The following is a 23,570-nucleotide window of genomic DNA, read 5'->3' as shown; positions in this document are numbered from 1 at the left end:
ACAACTTTCAGGTGCAAATTTTTTAACATTTATAAATTTTCAAATAATTTTCAAGATCGATTGAACCACTATACCTGATGCTAAAAATGTTAAAGATGATACTCTCTGATATATGACGTCCCCTAATTCAATAAACGGTCGTTTTGAGCAATAAAGTTACCATCAAATTTACTCAATTGAGTCTCATAAGCGACGCTCTGCATTCGCCATTCTGTAATTCGAGTTCCGGTCTCGGTTTTTTCAGGCTCTGTCGGATGAATGAACGTAAAAACATGCGATGCTAGACATGTCAATCAATCATTGAGATTTGGCATGCCCAGCTGGCACACAACGTTGTTTCAACGTTAATCTAACGTTATATGGACGTCGTGAACGTTAGATAAACGTTGAAACAACGTTGTGTGCCAGCTGGGTGAAAATTGATTAGCCAGGTGGCATCATTTTAGGCGAAAAAATGTGGGTTGTAATACTATCTGAAAACGTATCATCATTATAATCGATCATTACATTTTATTTTCTCGCTATTTTCGGTTTCTATATATGATCTGCTTGTAATCTATGATTGGTTAGACCATCTGTCGATAGTACTAATTGTACTTTCGCAAGTGAAAATGGTGTCAATTTGATCAAATAATCGTGAATTGCTCTAAGTTTTAAAGATTTTAGTTTAGTGTTCCCGTTTCATATCAGACACGAGTTTCATATCAGGACAGTGTATACAATATATTCTTTTCCTCTTTCTGTTCAATCTTGCTCCACATCCGTGTCAATTCAATGTGAAAAAGCTTGTAAATTAAAATTGACGAGTAAGCAAACGATATCAGTCTTCTTTAAAGTTACAAAAGCAGATTCGGAATTGCATTACATGATAAGTATGTCATCTCTATTTAAGGGATGCCTTTTTGGAACTCCAAATCTAAAATCTAAAATTTAAACCCAACTACAAAAAGGGTTGCGAGAATCAGCTCAAAACACAAGGCTGATTTTCTGGCTAAAAGATTTAGCAAAGGACTTGCTTACATCTTCAGTTTTCACTCCTGTCATTCCGCAAAACCTCACATGAAAATGGGGTATATCATCAGGTGGGGAATAAGGTTAGGAAAATCATTCTTAATCGAATGGGTAAAGTTCAAAGGTCCAATCTTCACACCTTAGTCACTTACTAGTTTTTCTTCCTGTGTCAATATTTCCAAAGAACGTGAATCCAGGAATTACCTAATCATAGGCGGTTTTAGACCATGTCGAACTTATCAGATGAAGAGATTTATATTTGTAATTTCATTGTCTTTTAACGAACATTGCACTCTTTCGCATGTTACCGACGTACTCGCGCTCTATTGTCTTAAATCAGCAAGTGTTATTGATATTGAGCGAATGAAAAATACGCTTTAGCTTAGACTGGGAGCTAATGATTACAGTACTCCTCATAACTACCATCATTTTGGCTGAGATTCAAATGCCACTTTCTACGGAAAATGAGGTTAAACTTCAGAAAATTTCCTAACTCAACTTAAGCTATTTTGGGTTGTGGAAAAGTAAGTGTAATCTTAGTATGGCAAATTTAATCAACCCAAATTTATTTTGATTGATTATCAAATTCTTTTAAGATTACAGTAAAGTTTTTTGTACGTTTCAACTTCCTATGTATGTCAGGAGCTCGTGGAAGCACAAACTTAATCCGAAAATCGTAAAACATTCCTCAAATTCTTCCAAAGTGCGTCGGCAAGAATAAAAACCAGGAAAATAATCCACCAACTTCCTTATAAAGAAATGCCGGCATTAGGTTAGATATATGACTCATACAGATAGCATGTCTATACAGATGATTTGGTTATTTGGATAATAACATTACTTGGCGGTTTTCTAGAATCTGAAATCGGAAAATAACTTCGGTTTAGGTTTACCACGAAACCGTTCGGCTCTCTTGATAAAGAAAACACAGCTATCACAATAACAGTTAGAATTCACCACTTTAAATCCTAAAGCCGATCATATAGAGGACGTTACTTTTCGACTATTTAGAATACCAAAATTTCAGCGTGCTTCAGAACAATAACGAAAACTAACTAATGATTTTGTGTTCTACAACAAAACCTATTTTGGTTGAATCAAAATTCATCCACGCTTTTGATGAAAATTTAATGAAAGTTTATCAAATTAGAAGTTTATTGTTTCGAAACTACAATAGTTCAAGGATAAAGGATATTGCGCCCATCAAAATAGGTATGTGCGGATCTGAGGGATTAGAAGACCATACCAGCAGTATCGCCTTGCTTTAACGTTATATTAGGGTTTCATCGCTTAACGGTGTATTCAACAAAGAAAATAAAATTGCAGATGATTTGGCAATCAACCCCAGTTAGCACACAACGTTTTTCCGACGTTTATCTAACGTTCACAACGTCCAAAAAACGTTAGATGAACGTTGAAACAACTTTGTGTGCCAGCTGGGACAGTAGAAAAATTTATCAAGACTAACAAATGAGTAAATTAAAGTTACCTCACCTTTAAAGATTGCATCAGAGTGTCATGCATACGTCATGTCTTATTTCTTGTCACTTCCTGAGAGGAGTGGATGGATGTATGATTAAGTAATGGGCGACTGTGAATCAGAGCCATCTAAAGATTTAACGAAAATGCTTTTTCGGTAAAAAGATCGGCCTATTTCCAAAAAAAATCTTAACAATCCCTTCTAAGGAGGTACCAATCATGTCCACAAGGAGGCTAATTTTGAAAAATGGAACGGTTAAAAAAAAATTATAAGAATATATTATGCAAATCTGTCTATATAGAGTTTGCTGATTTATGTATAGGAAAATGATTGGATAAATGTAACATTTCCAAATTCCAGACGGGGTGCAGCTCAATTATTGCCTGGAACGACACGACTTAGCGCATTTTACGTTGAAATTCTGAAGGGGAAAGATCAGAAAAGGGGAGAACTGCCTCCTTGAAAATCCTAGAACTGGAATATATGGACTTTGAGTTAAAAGAATATAACATTTTTCAAAAGAACTGATTTAATTGGCTTTGAAGAAAATCAAACATGTGCCAAAGTATGTTTAACTTTCAGCTAAATCTTTTTAGCATGATCTTTCTTCCAGATAACTTAAAGCAAAAATCAATTAATGTGGTTTCAGTATGACCAATATTTGTTTTACAGACTTAGATAGAATTTTGTTTGACCTTGGCAAAGAAACATTCTTAGAAAATTTATTAATAACACTCAAAGTTATCATTTATGGATAGAAAGCTTAATGTCTGAGAATAATCGATAGTTAAGGGTAATTGAAAGAAAAACCTATTAGCCATGTTTATTTACGATGTAACCAAGGTAACCCTATACATTTTCATTCGTTATAAACGTGCTTTGGCGAGATCTACTTTACACATTCTCTGATGGCCTAGTAGCCTGGTTAACCAAGCCAGTTTTTACAAGGCTAAGATACGGCTATAGATACGGCTGACGGCATTATAGCGTTATCGGCGCTTTAATGATTTTTTATGATGTACGGAATTTTAAGTTTGCCTTGAAAAGTCACAACTTACCATCAGATTTTACCAAGTGACTGAATCAATCTGGCTTAGATTTCTAGGCTAGAGGCCTAGCTTCTAGATGGGTGAAAATGGCAAAAAAAAAAAGGATAATGCTAGGAATATTACCATCATGGAATTTTGCTAATCAAGTTAAGAATGCCCTTTTTAGAGCATTTTCAATTATAGATTGTCAATTACCCCCAAGAAAGGCTCACTCCTTTCACAAAAATGCCATTTTATGCTTGAGACGTATGTACTAAATGTTAAATATAGTCTGAATTAGGATCCTAACCTAAGAATGCTGTAAGAATATCTTAGGATGATTTTCTATTTCCTGATTTCATTTAAATAGGTTATAAGACTGGAACGCGACAAAATGAGAAAATCTCACCTTTAACATGTGTTTCACCTTTTTGCTCCAGAATCGACATCCAAAACGTTTGTCCTCATTACACGTTTTTTTTTTATTAGAACACCTAAAATTTGGCTGAGCCTGGATGTGCTTATTTTTTTTAGCAATTTTCAGCCTAAAATGTTCTTAAATGCGTTCTTAATTTTTCAGACTACTCTAAATCGACAATATGATACAAAATAAAGAGGACTTAAATTTAGCAAAATTTGGACAATATTTGACTCTCGACTTTTAAAGATCCACCCCTAAATTCGGTTAAAACTGCTTAAAAAGAGGAAAAAATTGTAGTTTCTTGTCATTTTTTTCCAAACTGAGGCTGGGCATGTTCTTAAGATGTTCTTAATTTTTCGACGAATTTCAGCCTATATGTTCTTATAAACTAGGTTCTAATAAAAAAAAAACGTGTATGTAGTCTCGATGAATAGGTTATAGTTGTCTTTTTTTGTTGTATCTGAATTTTTTTTAGCTCTGTAAAAAAAAAGTAGGAAGTTTATCGGTTATCAATATTATCGACATTATCTAAATAGACAACCAGACAAGGAATTTTCGAACCTTAATCTATATATTCAGAGAAACAAATCCTCGAAATTCCATATTGGGCTGTTTCATTAAAAAACCATACAGGGTGTGGATAAACCTCTTCAAGTAAAAAAAACTTATTGAAAATGTGTCGATACCCCCTGGGAAATGGCAAAGTTTGCCAAAATACCCTTGAAAAAATACTTTTCATACCTTAAAGTGAGGGTGGACGAACTAAAATCAGTCTTTAACCCCTTGGGAATTTCAGAATAACCTTTTACCCCCTTGGCTTTTTTCTTGGATTACCCTCTGGAAATGTTCGTCCACATATATAATGAAATGATCCATTAACTTCAAGAAAAACCAGCCAGCTGTTCTAAAAGGCTCCATTAAAACTATTTAAGGGCTCCTGACCATAGTGAATTTTTCAACTTTGCCATGTACAAAATAAAGACTTCTTTCTGCCTGATGTAACCAAACAAAACTATAGCATGTTATACATTTTTTGTTAGGCCAACTATTCCTGAATCTGAAAATTTAAAAATTGCAATGAAAAAATTTGACAGAGAAGAAAATGAAGACTTTTGCGAAGACAAGTATTTCAACTTTCAAGACCCTATTTTCGGCAAAGAAAAAACATTTTGAAAAAATTTTCCAGTTTAGAAGATGTATCTTTAACCAAACTAAAAATAGATTTTCGGAGGACTGTTATAAAAGCTTTTTTATTGTCTCAGAATCTTAAAAATAGTGGTTTTTGACCAATTTTAATTTTGGTTTAAATTTTCGGACTATGGTCAGAGCCCTTAAGCTTTTAATTTTGTTTGGATAAGAGCCTATTTCCTCCGAATCCGCGAGACAATTTGAAATTAGGCCTCTCATAAGAGTACGGGAAAAATATGAAAAATACCACCCTCGCGAGCCAGGGCCGTTAAACGATTCTGCGACGTAAACAGGCCAGTACCGTAAAACTGGAGGAATCGTTTACATCGTTACATTTCCCGTCAACACGTCCATCAGAATTATCAATATCGTAAAGGGGTCAGGTAAGGCCTGGAGTCGAGGGTGGAAAAATTATATTTGTGATTTCAAGGTTTTCACTCGGAATTTCACCCTACCAAGTCGTGGATTATTACCATGGCCACATTTGGTCAACAAATACAATATTGAAACGCAGATAACATTGCCGAATATCAAAAGAAATTCTAAAGAAATTTAACTGTAAACCAATATAAACATTGCTAAATATACATTAATAACTAGATAAAGAGAATATGTTATTGGCCCCTTTATTCAAAATAAATTTGTTCCAAAATTTTAACATAGAAGATAGAAAAAAATATATAAATATATCATAAAAAAATAAACTGTACATGAATAAACATTGTAAATAAAACAGAAAAAACAACAAAAAAACCGGGAAAATAACAACAAAAATTTTCAAAAAAAAACAAAATAAACTTAGGCAGTAACTTTCAATTCTTTAAATCCTAAAACGTGAGAGAACCTAAAATATTTCTTAAGAAGTAAAGACCAAATTCCCCACAATGCTTTGGGCGGAAAAAGTTCGCGGTGAAATATTTTCCGCGCAAAGCATTGTGGGGAATTCTCGGGGATCAAATCTGAGTTTTTATGTTAAGCCAATATCGTCTATTACCCACGAATGAAAAATTGTCTCCAAACAATAATTATTTTTTAAAGAAAATATTACTTTGGACCTTTTTTGAGAATTGAAAATTTTAAGCCATAATTTCACAACGTAGAAAACGTTTTTAGCGTTTTTATTTCGTTTTGGAACTTTAAATGCCTTGTTTTCTTCTTATAATAATAAAGCTTTACAGGTTTGCAGGCCACCGTGGAGACACATGGGCCTTTATTATCCGCTCGTACTTTTACAATGACCGTTTTAAAATATATTTTTTTTCGGACTTTCCATTTTGCGCTGTCTCCCTTGATTTAAGCACTCATTTTTTCGGCTTCCTTACACCATTCTTTGATTATTTTTCTTTCATTTTTCATTCTTCTTTCAATGGTCTTAACCGTAAACTTAGGTGCTTAATCGCATGAAAACTGCACTAAAACAAGGTTAAATATATCATAAACCAGCATAAACAAAACAAAGTTGTAAATATAAAACAAAGAAAAAATATTAACTGTATCAAAACTATCCCAAAAAAATACTATTATTATCAAAAATTTTGTGAACTAAAAAAAAAATACTCGACTTAATTTGTTAAAGATAACTATTATGTACAACTATCAAAAATATTTGATTAAAAAAAACAAAATTTTAACGAGCTTGATACCCTAAAATTCACAATGGGCTGTCCCATTAAAAAACCGTTCGGGGGGGGGGGTGGATAAACCTTTTCAATTAAAAAAAAAATTATTGAAATGCGTGGATACCCCCTGGAAAATGGCAAAAGTACCTTAAAAAATTCTTTTCATATCTTAAAAGTGAGGGTGGACGAACTAAAATCAGTCTTTTACCCCCTGGAAATTTTAGAATAACTTTTTACCCCCTTAGAAAAATGAAAAAACAGCCCCTGGAAATTCATCTTGGATTACCCACTGGAAATGTTCGTCCACTCCCTATATGGATATAAAAAGAAATGGCCATTTTGAGAAATTTTGTTCTTGTGGTTAAACGACATACACCAGAATGTCACAGAGAAATAGGAGATAAAAGTAGAATTAGATCACTGCGTACCTGAAGCCCCATAATCATCGCAAATAAGATACAATGGCTTTCGAGAAAATATTAGAGAGCTAACTCAATTTTCAAAAGGTATGGCATTTTCATGCAATAAGGGAATATCGAATGGCAAAGCCTCGTCTAGGAGAATTTCAATATTATCGAACAATGGAGCGTATTAACATCGATGGTATTAAATAGTAGAATGTTGAATTAGAGAGCGTCAACTGTGTTAAAAAGAACCTGACAGTCAAACTAATCTTAAACTTTTTAATACTCAACAAATCAACCATCCAAGAAGCTAACACAACTGGTATTTTCATCTGGACCCATTATGGTTGCCATTGGTTACATGGGGATGACCGTTGGTAGAGATGGAAGGTGATTGGTCGTTCTGATTGTGATCTTTTTTCTGCTGTTGCGTTTGAAACACAATAACCAATAAGGTGCCAAGAAGTAAAATGGCGGTTCCATAATGACTTGCAGAGCTAGCAAGAGGGTAGTAAAATATTGGATTAGATGAAATTTAATAACTTCTTGAAATGAAAATACTTCAAATGTACAAATACTTCTTGAGTTGGATTGAAACCTTTGTCCTTTCACTTATGAGGCTTTAACAGGCTAAAAAGTGCCGTAGATCTTACATTTTGTTTTAAGTTTTTCTATTTTGTCAAGAATTTTCCCGAGCATAAAATTTCGCAAATTACTCTAGAAAGAATTTTCAAAGACATCAACTTTAAAGAAAGAGGCAAAAACTCTGTCTTATTACGTGCAAAATGCTCTAACATTCGGTCATTTTTACATGAACCAGCTCATTATTGACGTGTTGGTTAGAAATAATTCCACGATGTTTTTACAGTTATGCATATTATGAAATGGGCTTCGGTTTTCAGTCATTCGCTACAAGGACATTATAGAAGTTGTTTTGAAGTTTCTAGCTAATTTGGTCAACCACAGATATCTTATATAAAACACTAGATATACCCTGTCTTTCTCAAGCCACCGCAGTTGAAGCAAAAAATATTTGATGAGTAGATCACAGTATTAGACCACAGTTTGGTATCGGCAATTTGTTCAATCAGAATAAACAACTGAAATGGCAGAAAACGAGGAGATGAGAGAATGGTCTTGATTGATCAAATTGCCGGCACCAAACTGGGGTCATCTTACAAAGGTTTGTGGATTAATTTTTTTGCTTTGCTTCTAGTGTTTTATAAGATATGTGGTAAACTTACTTCCAAAATTTGAAGGTGATTGCATAGTTCAATGTTGCGAATCCAACGGCGTAGAAATTTAACAAGAGTCTAGTGACGAACCAAGTGATGACGTCATAAAATAATTTCAAAGATGGCGACGATAAAAAGTACGGACGAATTGTTCTTCGGACCTGTAATGTAATTTGAAAAGCTTTTGTCTTCAAAGGGATAGCCGAATAAAAAAGAAATCTAGTCTAAAAGATTCTTTCCATTATCCTTAGTAAAACCTGTTTATTTTATAGATTTCATTTGAGATTTTTGAGTCTTCTTGATTATCATTTCAGTTAATTGTGCTCTTACAGAAAATCGTACATGGGGGTGGAGGATATATTGGATATATTGTCCAGGGGTAGTGAAAAATTTGGCTTGTTTGGGGCAAAACTGCTCTTTTTAGGGGTAATTATGAATGTCCGGGGGGTCAAATGATGCTTGTCCGGGAGGGTTAGATCTGTTGTCCGGGGGTTAAATCTGTTGTCCGGTGGTCAAAAGTCACAATGTCCGGGGGTTAACCCGATCTTACAAAAAATGTTATATCCTCCACCCCCATATTCAATTTTAGCCTAATTGTTGCCTAATCAACAAACTAGAATACACGCTTTTTTATATAAGAATTATACTTTATCAGAATATTCATGATGAAATTGACCAAAAAATTAAGAATATGCTAAGAATAAAAGAATGCCATTTTTAGAGCACTTTCAATTATAATTTGCCAATTACCCCCAAGTAAGGCTCACTACTTTCACAAAATTGTCATTTTATGCTTTAGACGTGTATATTACATGCTAAATCTAGTTTGAATTAGGGTCCTAACCTAAGAATATTCTAAGAATATTATAGGATGATTTTCCCCTAAAAGTTCCATCAAAATATCCATCATAAAAAACCGCGGGGTGGAAATCTAGATTAACTGAAAATATCTGCCACAAACCAAAAGTCCTGGTAAAATCTTGAAATTTCTTGGTAGAGAGCTAAACCGTAAAATTATATCTCATTGAAATAGAGAAGGCACCTAAAAAATTGTAAATGTAAAACAATGCATACCTTTCGAGTGAGGAACAGCGCAAACCCAAGTGGTATAAAGAATGTGTAATAACCAGAATAGAAACCATGCCATAATGCCGAGAATACCCAAGTACCAAGGAATGGTATTACTTTCAGACGAGAATAAACACATCTAAACAAAAGTATAACAATCTCGTTAGTTATGGTTCATCACTTTCAATTCAAGTATAAAGAGTTTCTTCTGCGTACACCCCCTTCTCACAGACCCACTGGAAAATTGTCCAAAATATCGTCCCCGGTGGAAAATTATCCTACCATTTTCGTTCCCACTGAAAATAATCAGATAACCCAATTCTCACTGCATAGTATTATGCCATTTTTTCCCATGCACAATGGATTTTCTGACTTGAAAACAAAATATTCAGTTATCAGTTATAGTCCGTTATTCCTATCCCCTTTGGCTGAAAAAATCCCACCGGGTATGTGAGAAGGGGGTGTCTTTGTGGGAACTGGGCGTTAGTTATGGTTCATCCCTTTTAATTCAAGTCTACAAGAGTTACCCCTTTGTGGGAATTAGTTCAAACTTTAGGAAGATTCGAAAAATGGAAGCTCAAACTACAGAGAATCAACCGTATGATATTGTGATCTTACATTCCTTGAAAGAAATTCAATACCACGGTATTTATTAGTTGTTTCGAAAAAAAAAAAGACAAATTTTTATATAAAGTAAAATTTTGGTTCAATAAATAGATATTTAATTCCCAAGATGATTTTGCTACATGTAAAAATTTGTCTGCTAAATAGGTGGAAATAAACTTAAGGCTTAACCAAACTTACTTTTTAAGCCAAACATTTACAGTCAAATTCCAACAATCCACATAGCCACGAATATTTGTTGCATACTGGAAAATTATTAAAACCAATAAAACTTCACGTGATACGACTTTTATTGAGTTACTAACATTGAGTTTAAACCCCCGAAGAAGCGAAGATGATTTATCGCCGGGTTTCGAAAAAAAGCGCTAGGTTAAATCCGTCATCCCTAAAGTGGCTTCAATTCTTTTATTTTTTTTGCTTTAGAAAAGGTTGAAGAATCCTCTCTAGCCTTCGGCTTTAAACTCAATGGTTACTAAGTGTTTAGTGCATAAAAATTGATAAAATAGCCCTAACGCTTTCTATACCTCAATTTGAAGTGGCCTTAATGTTTTCAATTTATCCCATGTTGGGTTGCGGTCTTCATCTACACCGCTGAATCCCAATCCAGAAGCATTACATATACTTTCACCTGAAGTAAAATTAATTAAAAATCGAATGAGAAAATTACATCCAATGTTAAGGAGGAGTGACGTCTCGGGTGGTCTGGTAAATAAAAATCCAGGGGGTCTGGTTTTTCGAGTGTAAAAATCCAGGGTGGTCAGTAAAACGAGGTTTAAAATCCAGGGTGGTCCAAAAAATGAGAAAAAAACCTAAGGGGGTCCTTCATAATTGAAAAAAAATCCAGAGGATCCGAATCCGTCTTTTTTCAGCAATTTTAAAATTTTTGCTACTTGTGAGCCAACTACTGAGCGACTTCATTCACCTAGGTAGTTGTATTATATTCTGCCATCTTTGAACTAAACTAGAAAAGGAATCCAGTGTATTAACCAATAACGTACCTAATCCGAAAGCACCATAATACTTAAATTTGTGATGATAAACCATGATTTCAGCGAACATTACTTTGAACCAAAAAGAACTTTCGTATAGCTCTGGTGCTAAAATGAAAAGAAAACACAGAAGTACAGTTGACGTTCTCTAATTCGATCTTCAAGGGGAATTGGATTTTCATCGAATAAGGGAGCTTATCGATAAAGGGAGCGCCGTTTATGAGAGTTTCTTATTGACGGGGACTTTAAATTTCACCGAATAAGGGAGCCTATCGAATAGTAGAACGTCGAATTAGAGAGTGTCAACTGTAATTTAACATTTAGACATCCCAAGTTCTCCGTTCTACCCATCTATTGCTCAGTTTATAGGTGTTTTCAAGCCTCGATTCCTTTACAAGCCTCGATTCCTTTAAAAAGCCGACGCTACTTGTCAGCAAAAACTATTTGTCGGTAAAAAGGGACGAATTTGTTGGTGAGTGACGATTTTAGTTTTTGCCGACGAATTTTTTACAGATACTCTCCGTTAACTTTTTGCCGCAAAGGAAAGCCGTTGAAAATGTTCGGATGAGACGGTGAAAATCGAAAATATAAATTCACGTGAAAAAGTGCACAGAGAAGAAAATAGGCCTAATTGTAAAGTCTTATACGGCCCGTCAATATTATTCCTCAGTATACCAGCAGGTTATTTTTCATAAATCTTCTAGACATTGCATATATATTATACAGAATTTTCAGGTGGAAGAGCGAAATGTAAATTTTGGAAATGCCGGAAAAATAGCATTATTATTATTCTATTAATCGTTCAAAGTGAGGGATACTTTAAAGAACGGATTAAATATTCCTTTTGCATTTTAAAGTATAATACATTATTACATTTGACTTTTTTTTCTTTAAAACGCCCAAAAAGATCGGTAAAAGTTGTTTGAAGAAAAAGTGTTTGCTGTGAAATTTCCGTGAACTACAAAAAATTGTGAAATTTCCGTGAATTAAAAAAAATTGTGAAATTTTCGTGAATCAAAAAAATTGTAGCATAACGGAGGTCGTATGAGCCAATTAAAAACAAAGATTTTATTAAAAAAAGTTTAAAAGAGTGAAAAGATTATACTTTGAATCAGAAGGTTACTCACGAGAGAGAGATAAAATATATCGCAAAGAATTGTGTTGTGCTTTATCGTATTCTTCCAAGAAGTTATTGCAGTATTTTAAGCACGTGATCAATTTTGTACCAATCAAATCGTTCGACGTATTCAAAACATTCGAAATGTTTCAATAAAAACAAAGCCGTCTCGACTATCTGTGAATCGAACAGACCACTGGAAGGAGGGCAGACTCGTACCCGGCGTTGACTGCCACCGGAGATAAATCCTATGCAGACAACTTGAACGAGAACAGGGTATTGTATAAAGCATAGTAGCCTTGCGTTACCGATCTTCTGAGATTAAGCCTTTGTTCAAAGATTTGTCCACGCGCAGTCGACGTCTCACACCCCTCATCAATCGCTCCTTAAGATATGGCTAACTTGACAGTATGGAGATACATTCTATTAACAGGATACAGCACAACAATGACGTTCGGGATACCTATAAATTTATTCATTATCTATCTTTTCATACGATATCGAAAACTCCAAAATCTACCAAATTCTTTATTGATTTCTTTATGTATTGGTGATTTATTGGTCAGTACAGTTCTTTCACCATTGACGATTGCGGAGATTCTAGAAGTAGCAAGTCCATTATTGCACACATTGACAAAAGCATTGACAGGTATTATAGCGATTAGTGGATATACTTTAATTAGTATAGCTTTCTATAGGTATGTCAAAATTGTCCGATCAGGCTTTGGCGCTAATTGTAAAATGAAGAAGACTGCGTTGCTGGTACTACCCTGGTGCTCGCCAATACCTTACATGATTCTCAAAAGAATAAATAAAGATGCCAGTGATCTTTTTGTCACTATAACAATACCAGTATTAGCTGTTATTGTTCACTTATTCTCACAGAAAACCAAGGAAGATTTACATAGACAACAAGAGGAAGCTAAATCCGATGTCATCAAACAAAGATCAGTCGAACGTAACGAAAAAGCAATGATGATTATTAACTGGGTGGTTGCAGCAACATGGCTTTTATCTTCCGGTATTTTCATTATACGTTTAGCCATGGTTATCAACAGATATACGACATTGCCTGAACATTTTAAAATCTTATTTGAACAACACAATAATGAACTTTTACAAATTGGACGCTTTATATGGTCTATTAGCTCTATAGTGAACCCGGCTGTTTATTTCGGGAAACATTCAGGATTTCGTACTCAAGGAATTCGTACTTGGAAAAAGATATTTCGGCAAAACGGAACAAGACTACAGATGTTAAACAGAATAAATGCATGACTTGACTTTGCAACAATCAGGTAGAATCTGTAGTGTGGGTAACCCATCAGGGAATACATTGGTAGAAAAAACAGCGCAAAGATCCTTAGAGGGTTACACTGATAAATCAAATAAGTCAACAATTAATGATTTATCTACAGGCATCGTGCCCGAATTTCAAACCTTCTATAGAAATTATGTCGATAGCCAGGTGTGATGACTTTATCAAAGAAATTTCTTTACAATACACGAGCTTCTAACAGAGGGATCTTATTGATAAATTCTCAACTAGAAGAATTGCTACATTTTCAAAATTTGATATTATAGAAGAAACTTCTCTCTCAATAAAAATACCTAATACATTCAAGGCCTTCTCTAGTAGAAAGGAAGGGAACTTATTTTAAAAAGGAAGATATCTCTTCCGAGATTCTACTATAATTAAGAAGTAAAATTATAAACAGTAGAATAAAACAAAGAATAGTAGAGGGCTAAAATTCTTTCTTTCAATCTTTATCCGTAAACGTTGGGAACTGGACAGATTTACTTGGCACTCTAAGCAAACCTTTATATTGTTGTTGTTTTAATGAAGTTATTATAAATTGGTAAAGATGAAAAGGAATGAAAGGTTATTTAAAATGTATAAAAATATTGTTGATAATTTTTCTTTTAGATTTTATTTTACACTTTTTACTGAAAATGGTATGTGAAAATAAGATATTTTCTTTTTAATTGACGTGTTGATGCTATTAGTACTAGTAATCGTATGGTTTGGAGTGCAATTAACGATTAATCACGAGTAACAAAGGAGAAAATAGTAATTTGCACGAGTCCGAAGGACGAGTGCAAATTACGGTATTTTCTCCTTTGTTACGAGTGATTAATCGTTAATTGCACGACAAAACATACGATTCCGAGGTAATCGTCAGTAAATAATCATTAGTAAATCATAGTTTTTTTGTAAACATTCGAAAACCTCCTTTTTTTCTTTTGTTTAAAAAAAAAACATTGCAGTGTAATTTTTCTTTGTTTTCAATTAAAAGAAGCTATTGTAACGTAAAATTTCTTTGTTCTTTTTTATATTGAAGAAAAAAAATGTCTTTGTATTTTATTATATAGTAAAAAAAAGTCTCTGACACAGGACTTGGGAGAGAAAAGAATAAGGGGACAAAAGTGTCCCCCCCGCCGAAGAGTGCAAAAAGTGGTAATAGTGCAATTAACGATTAATCGCACTCCTCTAAACCAATCAGATTCGAGTAATTTTGCACGGCTGACGATTATAAGATTTAAACACTGAAAGACCAAAAGTCATTTTCTGGGATAGTTAAGTATAAAGGGCTGATTGTTAAATGAATCAAGCTTATCAGCACTTTATTTCCCGTAAATTTCCCATTGAATTAATCGGACTTGTACCTACATATTTAAAAATCTAAGTCCATCAAGATAACAATTGTGTCCTTTTCCAAGAAATCCTCCATCATATCAATGTTGAGGAGAACAATTTCCTTACTCGTTGGCTGCTTTTTAAACCACTAAAATTCATTTAAAGAGGAGACCTTTTATGTAACAACCTACCATAATATTCGCTGGGTGTATTAATTATTATGGATTACGACTTACTTTTATAAAAGTCAGGCTTGAATATTGAGCTGACAAAACCGTACATTCCAATAGCCATATATCCAAGAATGAATTTTTGGATGGATACGAGCTGAAATAACAAAGAAAAAAATGGTATGAGAAAAAAATAAATCACTTTCAATTTGGACTTTTCGGGAACATGTATTTTGTGTCTGATATAAATGATCTGTTCCAAAAACATTTGCAGTCAATACATTTTAAACATTACTTTTGAGGGAAAAATAAAAGATAGCATTTAAAGTGATACCTAAAATATACGATTACAATTTTTTCTTCTTCAATTTTTATCTTCATATTCGAACTTTCTCGCAAAACCACTCTAAATTATCTTTTCAACGAGTAATCTCTCAAGAGAAATATTTACAAAAAATGAATAAACCGCAAATTTTAAGAAACAGGTTTTAGTAATAGTGTTAATAGTAGTCCTTTCTACAAAACAAAACATTTCAAGAAAAGTTATAATTTCAATACCATAGGTGAAGGTTGCTTCCCTTTCAACTCGTCCTAAAAAGTATGAAAAAAAATAAAAATAAATTAAAGGGAAGAGGAAACTTTCCAACCGAAAAAGGGATCACCAAAAAGGGTTTTGTGGCTTTACAAAGAGTGATGTCCAGATTTGGTGTAAAAAATAAGATTAATAAACCGAAATAAAACAAAAGATTCTTTTGAAGAACGACAAATAAACAAACGATATGTTCAGTTTACCTTTTTTATTATTTTTTATCGAACCTTTGCCCTCATTACACTAAATCTGGACAGGGTACCAAAACTAGGGCTAGGCAAGTTGAAGAAATTCAAATTTTACTTTCATTTATTAGGTAAGTGTTTTAAAAAAGTAAAATATTTCTTTTACTAAACTGAATTTCCAAAAGTATTTTTAAAGGGATAATCAGATGGTTTGAGATATTTGGCATGTGGGTTCCTTCAAGAACAAAACCTCAAAATATTTTTGCCTAACTATTTTCCTAAGTTATGATATATTAGTTACAAGTTTTTTTACTTTTAGTAAGAAATATAACAAAAGAACCGTGTAAGAACCCATTTTCAGTAATTTCCAATCGTTATATCTCGACTTTTGAAAATATTTAGATCAAAATATTTGGAGGTTTTACTCAGGATCGTAGGCCGTAGAAGGTTACTACAGGCCAAATATCTCAAACCATCTTATTATCCCTTTAAAGGTTTTGATTTTAAATAAGAGCGATATTTTTTGCTTACTCATTAATTTTAATTCACAAGCTTTTTCACATTGGATTGACACGGATGAGGAGCAAGATTGGTCAGAAAGAGAAAAAGAAAAACATTTTTTGCTTATATCAGCATAATATAACAATAGACAGACACTGTCCTGATAAGAAATATGTGTCTGATATGAAACAGGAACACTTATGCAAAAATAAAGCCTTTAAAGGGATAATCAGATGGTTTGAGATATTTGGCCTGTAATATAACCTTCTACCGCCAAGTATTTTGGTCTAATTGTCCAAAGTCGAGATTTAAAATTTTTAATAGATCATTACCCAGCTAGCACGCGGCGTTGTTTCAACGTTCATCTAACGTTATATGGACGTTGTGAACGTTAGATAAACGTTGAAAAAGCGTTGTGTGCAAGCTGGGTAACCTTATATTTATCATATTGTTTTCCATCTATGAAATCCATATAATCTTGGTATTCTGGAGGTGGTCCGGTAAACACTGATGAAAAATTGAAAATGTAGCCAAGGTATTCCAAAGGAGAAGGAAACTTTCTAGAATAAAAAAAAAGATTTAAAACAATAGCAAATTGTATTAGAAATCAACATATTTAAACATGTACGCAAATTGTAGAAATAAAAGGTCTTTTAAAGATCATTCCCCTTCAGGAAATTCAAATTTTTCTTTTAAGAAAAACTCACTTTAAAATGATACGAGCATCATCTGATGTTGTACGTGGATGATATTCTAGAAAACAAGAATTTCAAAGGGAAAGTGATGAATTTTCCTTTTCACGTTACATGAAATAGATCACAGAAAAACATCTAGTTATTAAGTTAGAGCAAAATTGAGACAATACTCTTCAAATTTTAGGTCAGTTCGATATTCAGGTAGAGTAAAAAGTGTCTGTAAAATATCCTATTCTACCTTGAAAGTGGGGAAAAATTCATCGTGCACTTGAAGGGGGGAGATTTTATTCAAATTGTGATCTAGGGCAAGGAAGTTGATAGAGACTAAGACTGTAAGAGCTTTCCCCACTGTTGATGTTATTGCAGTTAAAACAAAAACAACACAAAAATGGGTTCTCTCCAGTAGTGGTTCCTCTTTTGGTGTAAACCAAACCCTACTAGGGTGTAAAAAAGCAGAGGAGCTCTGAAATTCAAAATCAGAGGCACCTCTTGCCTTATATCGCCTCCCAAAAAATTTGGCAACTGCCTACACTCAACTGCCCTCCATTGAGAATTTTCAAGCCCTGAACGCATACTTTTAAAGGTTTAAACTTTTGCAGGGGTTAAATTTTGCAGTTGAGCTCATCCCTTAGATTTTGCCGGGACTTAATTTTGCGGATGATACTATAGGGAGACAATTCTTTCACGACTTTGTGCCTTTTTACACCTATTTTTGCATGTCGACTGTCGAAGCACGCATTATCAGTGCTTCTTTGATGCCAGTAAACATTTTAGAAATAGTTATTTGACATTTTTTTGCGTTTTTCTCAAAAATATTACGTGGATGAGGTCTTTTCAAATTCCAATTGAAAATTTAATTTTGCAGATAAGACCCAAATTCACGATATCCGCGAAATTTAATTCTCGCAAAAAAAATTTTCCATTAAAGTATAAAGTTTAAAATGCTTTAAATGACATCTTACTATCATGTATTCCACAGCCAACGTAAGTTATCTTTATAGTGGCAAGCATCAATGGTCTAAGAAGAAATAACATATAAATCATCAGAAAAATTTGAGTAGCAATGCAATAAAAATGATAGACAGCTTGAAAAACGCTATTAGTGTTGTGCATATAACATTTTATATCCCCAATGATACAATTGTGTAGTCAGGCTCGAGCTTACTGTGCGAAGCGTGCCCGTATTGTCTTTCGAAGTAAAGTAGAACTAATAGACTACATTCACTACTGGTGTACAATATTTTTTCAACCAATCTATTAAATAAATAAAGAACAAGGTAAAGGGTCTTACCCACTGAACCTTATATATCCCTACCAAGTTACTCAATCCGGGCCAACCAAAAATCTTTGATCTGAGCCCTATTGGCGGCACTACTCAATAGCGGTGAAAATACATTGATAGCGCTAGATCTACTTTTCCTCTGATACTTTTGATGATGTAGCGCCGTTAGACGTTAATTTTTAACATTGCAATGGCTTCTTTTCAATACCAATTTCAAAAAAAACTATGATCAAAGATGGCGGATATAGCTTAGTCCAAGGATATATAAAGGTCATTGGTCTTACCCAGAAATATCCACAACATAATTATCATCTTGCAGCATCATTCTCTTAAAATGTATCAATGATAAATATAACATTGCACTACCCATAACCCATCTGAAAAAGAAGAAGTAGAAATAAGATTACACAATTTTAAAAAGAAATGTTGTAATTTTGAATGAGAGCGCTATTCTGAGAGAGAAATGTTAAACAGCAGTTAATCAGAGATCATTTCAGTTTTCAAGCTTTGGTAACAAAATAATTTTTTTCCTCAAAATCTAAGAGAATTTTAATTCATTTGGCTCCCCTCTTCCAATTGCATATGATTTCCCATATTTACAAAGGGTATAAAACGTTAACATTTTTTGTGTTACTTACACGTGTACAACACTAGTGTCAACAAAACGCATCAGTGTGTATGAGATGAGACATGAATACAGCAGATGGAATGCTTGTCTAAAATGGAGAAAATATATTTAAAATAACTTTGTCTTACATATCTTATATAGAAAACTTGTATCCAGGGGTCTTAAGGCCCGGCAATCAGCGAATTTCGTCGGTCCAAGGCACAAAAAAGATTCTCCAGTCTAACAATTCCATTCGCTGCCTCAAGTACATATTCATGCCAATCAATACATTGGGCTTGCTAAGAATTCGCCGGTCTAGAATCTAGATTTCGCCAGAGCTAATTTTTCCTTGAGCCAGCCTATCAAAAACAAAGCAAAACCCATGCTTGTACCATATATTGTCTTCTGCAATTTCAACTGTAGAAAAGGTCTAATCAAATAAATTTTGTTGTTATTTGGATTATTATCACAAAGATGTGGTTATTGCCGGGGCTATGATTGATACTAGTAATTTATAAAGTCTTACTCCCCAAAAACTATTGATAGCATGATAATTCCAAGAGCCATTGATATGAAGTGTCGTTTTTGACTTGAAATTCGCTGTGGACTTAACCATATTCGGAAGATGTGACCAACCCAGAAGGCAAAGAATAATGTAATAAGCGGTACAATCTAAAACAATGAAATGAATGAATGATTCTCTTATTTTAAAATTTTGACACACTCTTCTCTAGGAAAAAATGTCCAATTAAAAGGAGAGAGAGTTTTGATTTCAAGAATATTTTCAATCACACTTTTTTATAAGAATAATGAGGCTCAAAATCGCCAAAAAAAGAACAATTTAAGAACAATGCTCAGTCTGAAATTACTCAGTTTCATGCAATTTATGGGTCAAAGTAGTAAAAAATTGGGTATAACACCCAAAACACCTCAATTACACCTTATAAATATAAATAAGAACAGGCTGATAAGAACAATTTGAGGCTCAAAGTGCCAAAAAAATAAGAACAGCTGAGCCTCAACAACATTTTACTTGTTCTTATATAAAAAAAGTGTATATCATGTCATGACATACTATATATACAAGATTATTTATGTTGTGTTAAATTCTAACTGTGAATGTCATTTTAATGACCATGTAGACTGTTATCCGAAAGATGATTAAACATTATTCCAAATAAATGTTATAGGAATATGGCATGAGATTTACCAGATTTACCTGATCAGCAGTTAAGCCAGTTTTCTTTTCAAGATCTTCCACCAGTCCTCCCCCATGATCTACCATTATTAAATTCTAAAGTAGAAACTGCAAATATATTAATTATATTGTTCTCCAAAAAACTATCAAAATTTTTCAAACAACTTACATAAACCCCCTCTAATACCTCCCTAATGCTATAAATCAAAAATTTCCATCTGCTTTGAGTATGCTTTTTCCTGATAATTTGCTAATTTGTCTGTTTTCTCCATTAATATTTTGAACACAAAATATATGGGGGAATTAAAGGATACTAAAATATTCTGGTGAAATAAATATCAGAGTTTACAATTTTGAAAGATAAGCTTTGGCCACTACTCAAATCTAGCTATTCATGATATGCACCACTGCAATGTCTTCTGACATTACATCATGGACCCAACAGCTGATTGGTTGTAAGTGACGTATAATCAGTCAATACGTCACTTTCAACCAATCAACTATTGGGTGGAATGGAAGACATTGCAATGGTGCATATCATGAATCACACTTTTTCTTTTCACTCTTTTAACTTGTAACTTTTGAAAAAAGGATTTTCAAGCAATAAAAGTATGTTTTCCCCGAAAGCCTTTAATAAGAGTTAACAAATAATGGTAAACCTTACAATACAAAAGAACCATAGTGCAAGGTAGAGCATTCAGCTATGATGTGCAGAGTTGTGGTTGGATTTTCTCAGTACAAAATGGTTGCTAAGCAATTAAAGAGAGTAGCCAAAGGAGAATGGAGCAATTAATTAAGGAATAGAAAGGATTGCCTCCTTCTGTGGTCAAAAACATACATACTTTTTTTAAACTTTACTGAATTTTGAGACAGACCTTTTTTTTACTTTTAAGAAGACTTTAAACACAAACTGTCCCTAGGGGGTTTAAAAAGGGTAGAACAGAGACATAAAATGTCAGCTATCGTGTCAGCTATCAGTTATCGATTAAAATCTATAATCAATAGCTATCGAGGTCAAAAAAATTGTAAATATTGATTAGCGATTGATTAGTCAACAATGGATATTGATGAGCAATCGATTAATTTTGATTATCTATCAATTAATATTGATTACCTTGCAGTATCAATAATTCATTGCTAGACAAAAGATTGTAAGCCTAAAGGAAAATTCGATTCCAAATTGATGGTATCGATTGATAACATCCATCGATTATTAATTGATCACATCGATTGGATTGATAGCAATGGATAGCTAATGGAAGTCAACAAAATTATGAATATTGATTATTAGCGAACGATTATAGATTTGAATCAATAACTGATCAATCGATTAGTCAGTCAGGGAAATCCCTCAATTGCGGTAGTAATTTTTTACTGCAATTGGGGTATAAATGTCACTTTTACATTTTTCATATACCGCAATTGCAGTATATTAAAGAAACAGAATTCAAGATTCAAGGAGAAAACAGGCAATTTTTGTACATAATTCATCATATCTTTTTAACGCATAGACAAAATATTTTTTCCGTAGATCAGATTCTTTTATTAAAGAAAAGCTTTCTTCTTGTATGTTTTTTACAGTGGATGTTTGTTTAACTTGGTTGACCAGCACTATATGTAGCCGTTATAAGCCTTTCTAGGCTAACCACAAATGAAAACAACCGCAATTGCAGTATACTGCAATTGAGGGATTTCCCTGACTGTTAGTTATCGATATCTATTATCATTTTAAATTGATGATTGATTTTATTGATTACAACCACTGGTCCAAAGAGTTTATTCTGGTCCTTAATGAATATCTGCTTACACTTGAATTAGAATTTCAGCAAAATAAAAAAACAACAGGATGGTTCGTCAGTTGGTAAAAACCAGAACTAGCTTAAAGACAATACTCACGGTATAGCCCAAATACACCTTTCCCGTAATTCAAATTTCTCAGAAATTGCCCGGGAAAATGTGCGCTCCACCGTTGTGTATAAAATTGCTTGGGAGGTAAAAAACGCGTTTTTGCCTGCGAGGGGTTAGGGAAAGTGGGATTTGAGCCTCTAACTTTTGACAGCGATCTTCTTTTGGCAAAATATTTTCAGGGTGGTATAATATCATGAATAGATTGAACATACTAAAATTTGAGGGGATTTTGTTCGACAGAACTTAAGAAAAGCTCAAAAAACCAACTTTCCCTAAGGGAACGCAGGCAAAAACCGGTTTGTTTACCTCCAGAGACCAAACGGTGGAGAGCATCAAAATAATGCGCGCGCATTAGTTTTACAAATTACGGGAAAGGTGTATTCTCATGCCACTTGGCAATTTTGAATTTGAAAATTCCTAGAAAAACATGACCCAAACCTGGCTTGCACATGTCATGTTCATGCCAGGTTTTCAGAAGCAAATATCTAAAGTTTTGTGGCCCAAAATTGACCCAATCATCAATATTTCAGCCAAAAGAATGTTTTGCTATTTTGGTACAGAAACATGACCCGAAACTGGGGGTATGTTTAGGGCAAGGATCACTTTAGTAGTGATTTTTATAAAGAAAATGGGAAAAGAAATAAAAAAAATACTCACAGAAATTCAGAGACTTAAATCTATGAAGAGTACGCGCCAATAATGTAATAATTTTACTCCATAAGTCTTTATTATAGGAAAAATGATGGAGAATTTCTAACCGACTTGGAAGCTGCAAAAAGGCAAAAAGCGGTTTCACCTGACGTTGACCAAAATTTTTTTTTGTTATGATGTCGGCTACCATTTTGATTCCAAAAACGTGCTCTTATTTCATTACGCGGTTTTTCCTACGAACACACCCACTAAACTTTTTAGCGCGCTTTTTTCGCCACGTTTAAACTTCACGCCCAATCCCGCCTGCGCCCTTTCGTTCAGCAGACTGGGTAGGTGTATATCAAGGGCTATCAAGGCTCTTCCCAAAACTTTCAGATGAATAAATAGCTTTGTCCAAATTTATACATTACAAAACTAGACTTGTTGTACTGTACTTAGTTTATTAAGCGCCAATGTAAAAGTTAGTTTTATGGTATTGACTTTTATCATTTTCAACGTTTCCATCATATGTCATAATGTACCTTTCTGTTTTCTTTCTGATGCCTCTCTAAACAAAATCAATCAACCTCTAAACCATCTGCGTAAAGCTTTCAAAAACGCATTTGCAACTTGCTGGATTAATCTCCATTTTAGATTTAAGAAAAAAAGTTAAACTCTTCCGCTCTGCTACCTTGCTAAAATTTCGCACGTTTGAAAAAAAATCTTCCTTCCGCTTCTCTTCATTTTTATTGTAGGTAAATATTCATACTTTATCTGCTGCTATTATCTTATTCATTTCCTGAATATTTTTGATAGTAAGATGGCCCATTATTGCAATTTGATTTATAAAAATACACCATACGGATCCAATGAGCTCAAACAAAATCGTATCTAGATTATTTTAAAAAACGACATAGTAGAATGGAAGAAGAATATTTTGTTTTGATTTTAGGCTTATTTTAATCCATCATTTCTTCTCTAAC

General features: G+C 33.6%; 1 protein-coding gene and 1 long non-coding RNA gene across 3 annotated transcripts in view; both read right to left on the bottom strand.

Annotated features, from left to right (window-relative positions):
- Positions 1 to 2,615, bottom strand: part of LOC136816720 (uncharacterized) — a 28,497-nt gene extending 25,882 nt beyond the window's left edge. The window contains exon 1 of the long non-coding RNA XR_010847975.1: positions 2,506 to 2,615. This is a non-coding gene — a long non-coding RNA (uncharacterized lncRNA). The remainder of the gene's footprint in view (positions 1 to 2,505) is intronic.
- Positions 2,616 to 5,627: 3,012 nt separating this feature from the next.
- LOC136816782 (lysophospholipid acyltransferase 2-like) lies at positions 5,628 to 22,721 on the bottom strand. 2 transcript variants are annotated; one of them, XM_067073102.1, is made up of 16 exons: positions 22,615 to 22,721; positions 20,071 to 20,157; positions 19,378 to 19,523; positions 18,883 to 18,960; positions 18,529 to 18,621; positions 17,925 to 17,980; positions 16,975 to 17,020; positions 16,701 to 16,827; positions 15,551 to 15,583; positions 15,059 to 15,149; positions 11,077 to 11,175; positions 10,603 to 10,706; positions 10,259 to 10,323; positions 9,461 to 9,593; positions 8,396 to 8,547; positions 5,628 to 7,648 (listed from the first exon to the last, which is right to left on the bottom strand). In XM_067073102.1, exons 2-16 carry the CDS (start codon positions 20,134 to 20,136, stop codon positions 7,480 to 7,482), a joined length of 1,458 nt encoding a protein of 485 aa, XP_066929203.1. In that variant the 5' UTR covers positions 20,137 to 20,157; positions 22,615 to 22,721; the 3' UTR covers positions 5,628 to 7,479. The 2 variants fall into 2 exon arrangements, with proteins under 2 accessions (XP_066929203.1, XP_066929204.1); XM_067073103.1 differs by having other exon boundaries at positions 20,071 to 20,145.
- Between the last annotated feature and the right edge of the window lie 849 nt (positions 22,722 to 23,570).

Source organism: Clytia hemisphaerica, unplaced genomic scaffold, assembly GCF_902728285.1.
Source record: "Clytia hemisphaerica strain Z4C2 unplaced genomic scaffold, Clytia hemisphaerica genome assembly, whole genome shotgun sequence".
Lineage (NCBI taxonomy): Eukaryota > Metazoa > Cnidaria > Hydrozoa > Leptothecata > Clytiidae > Clytia > Clytia hemisphaerica.
The sequence above is the reverse complement of the archived record's forward strand: the minus strand, read 5'-3'. Positions and strand labels throughout refer to the sequence as shown.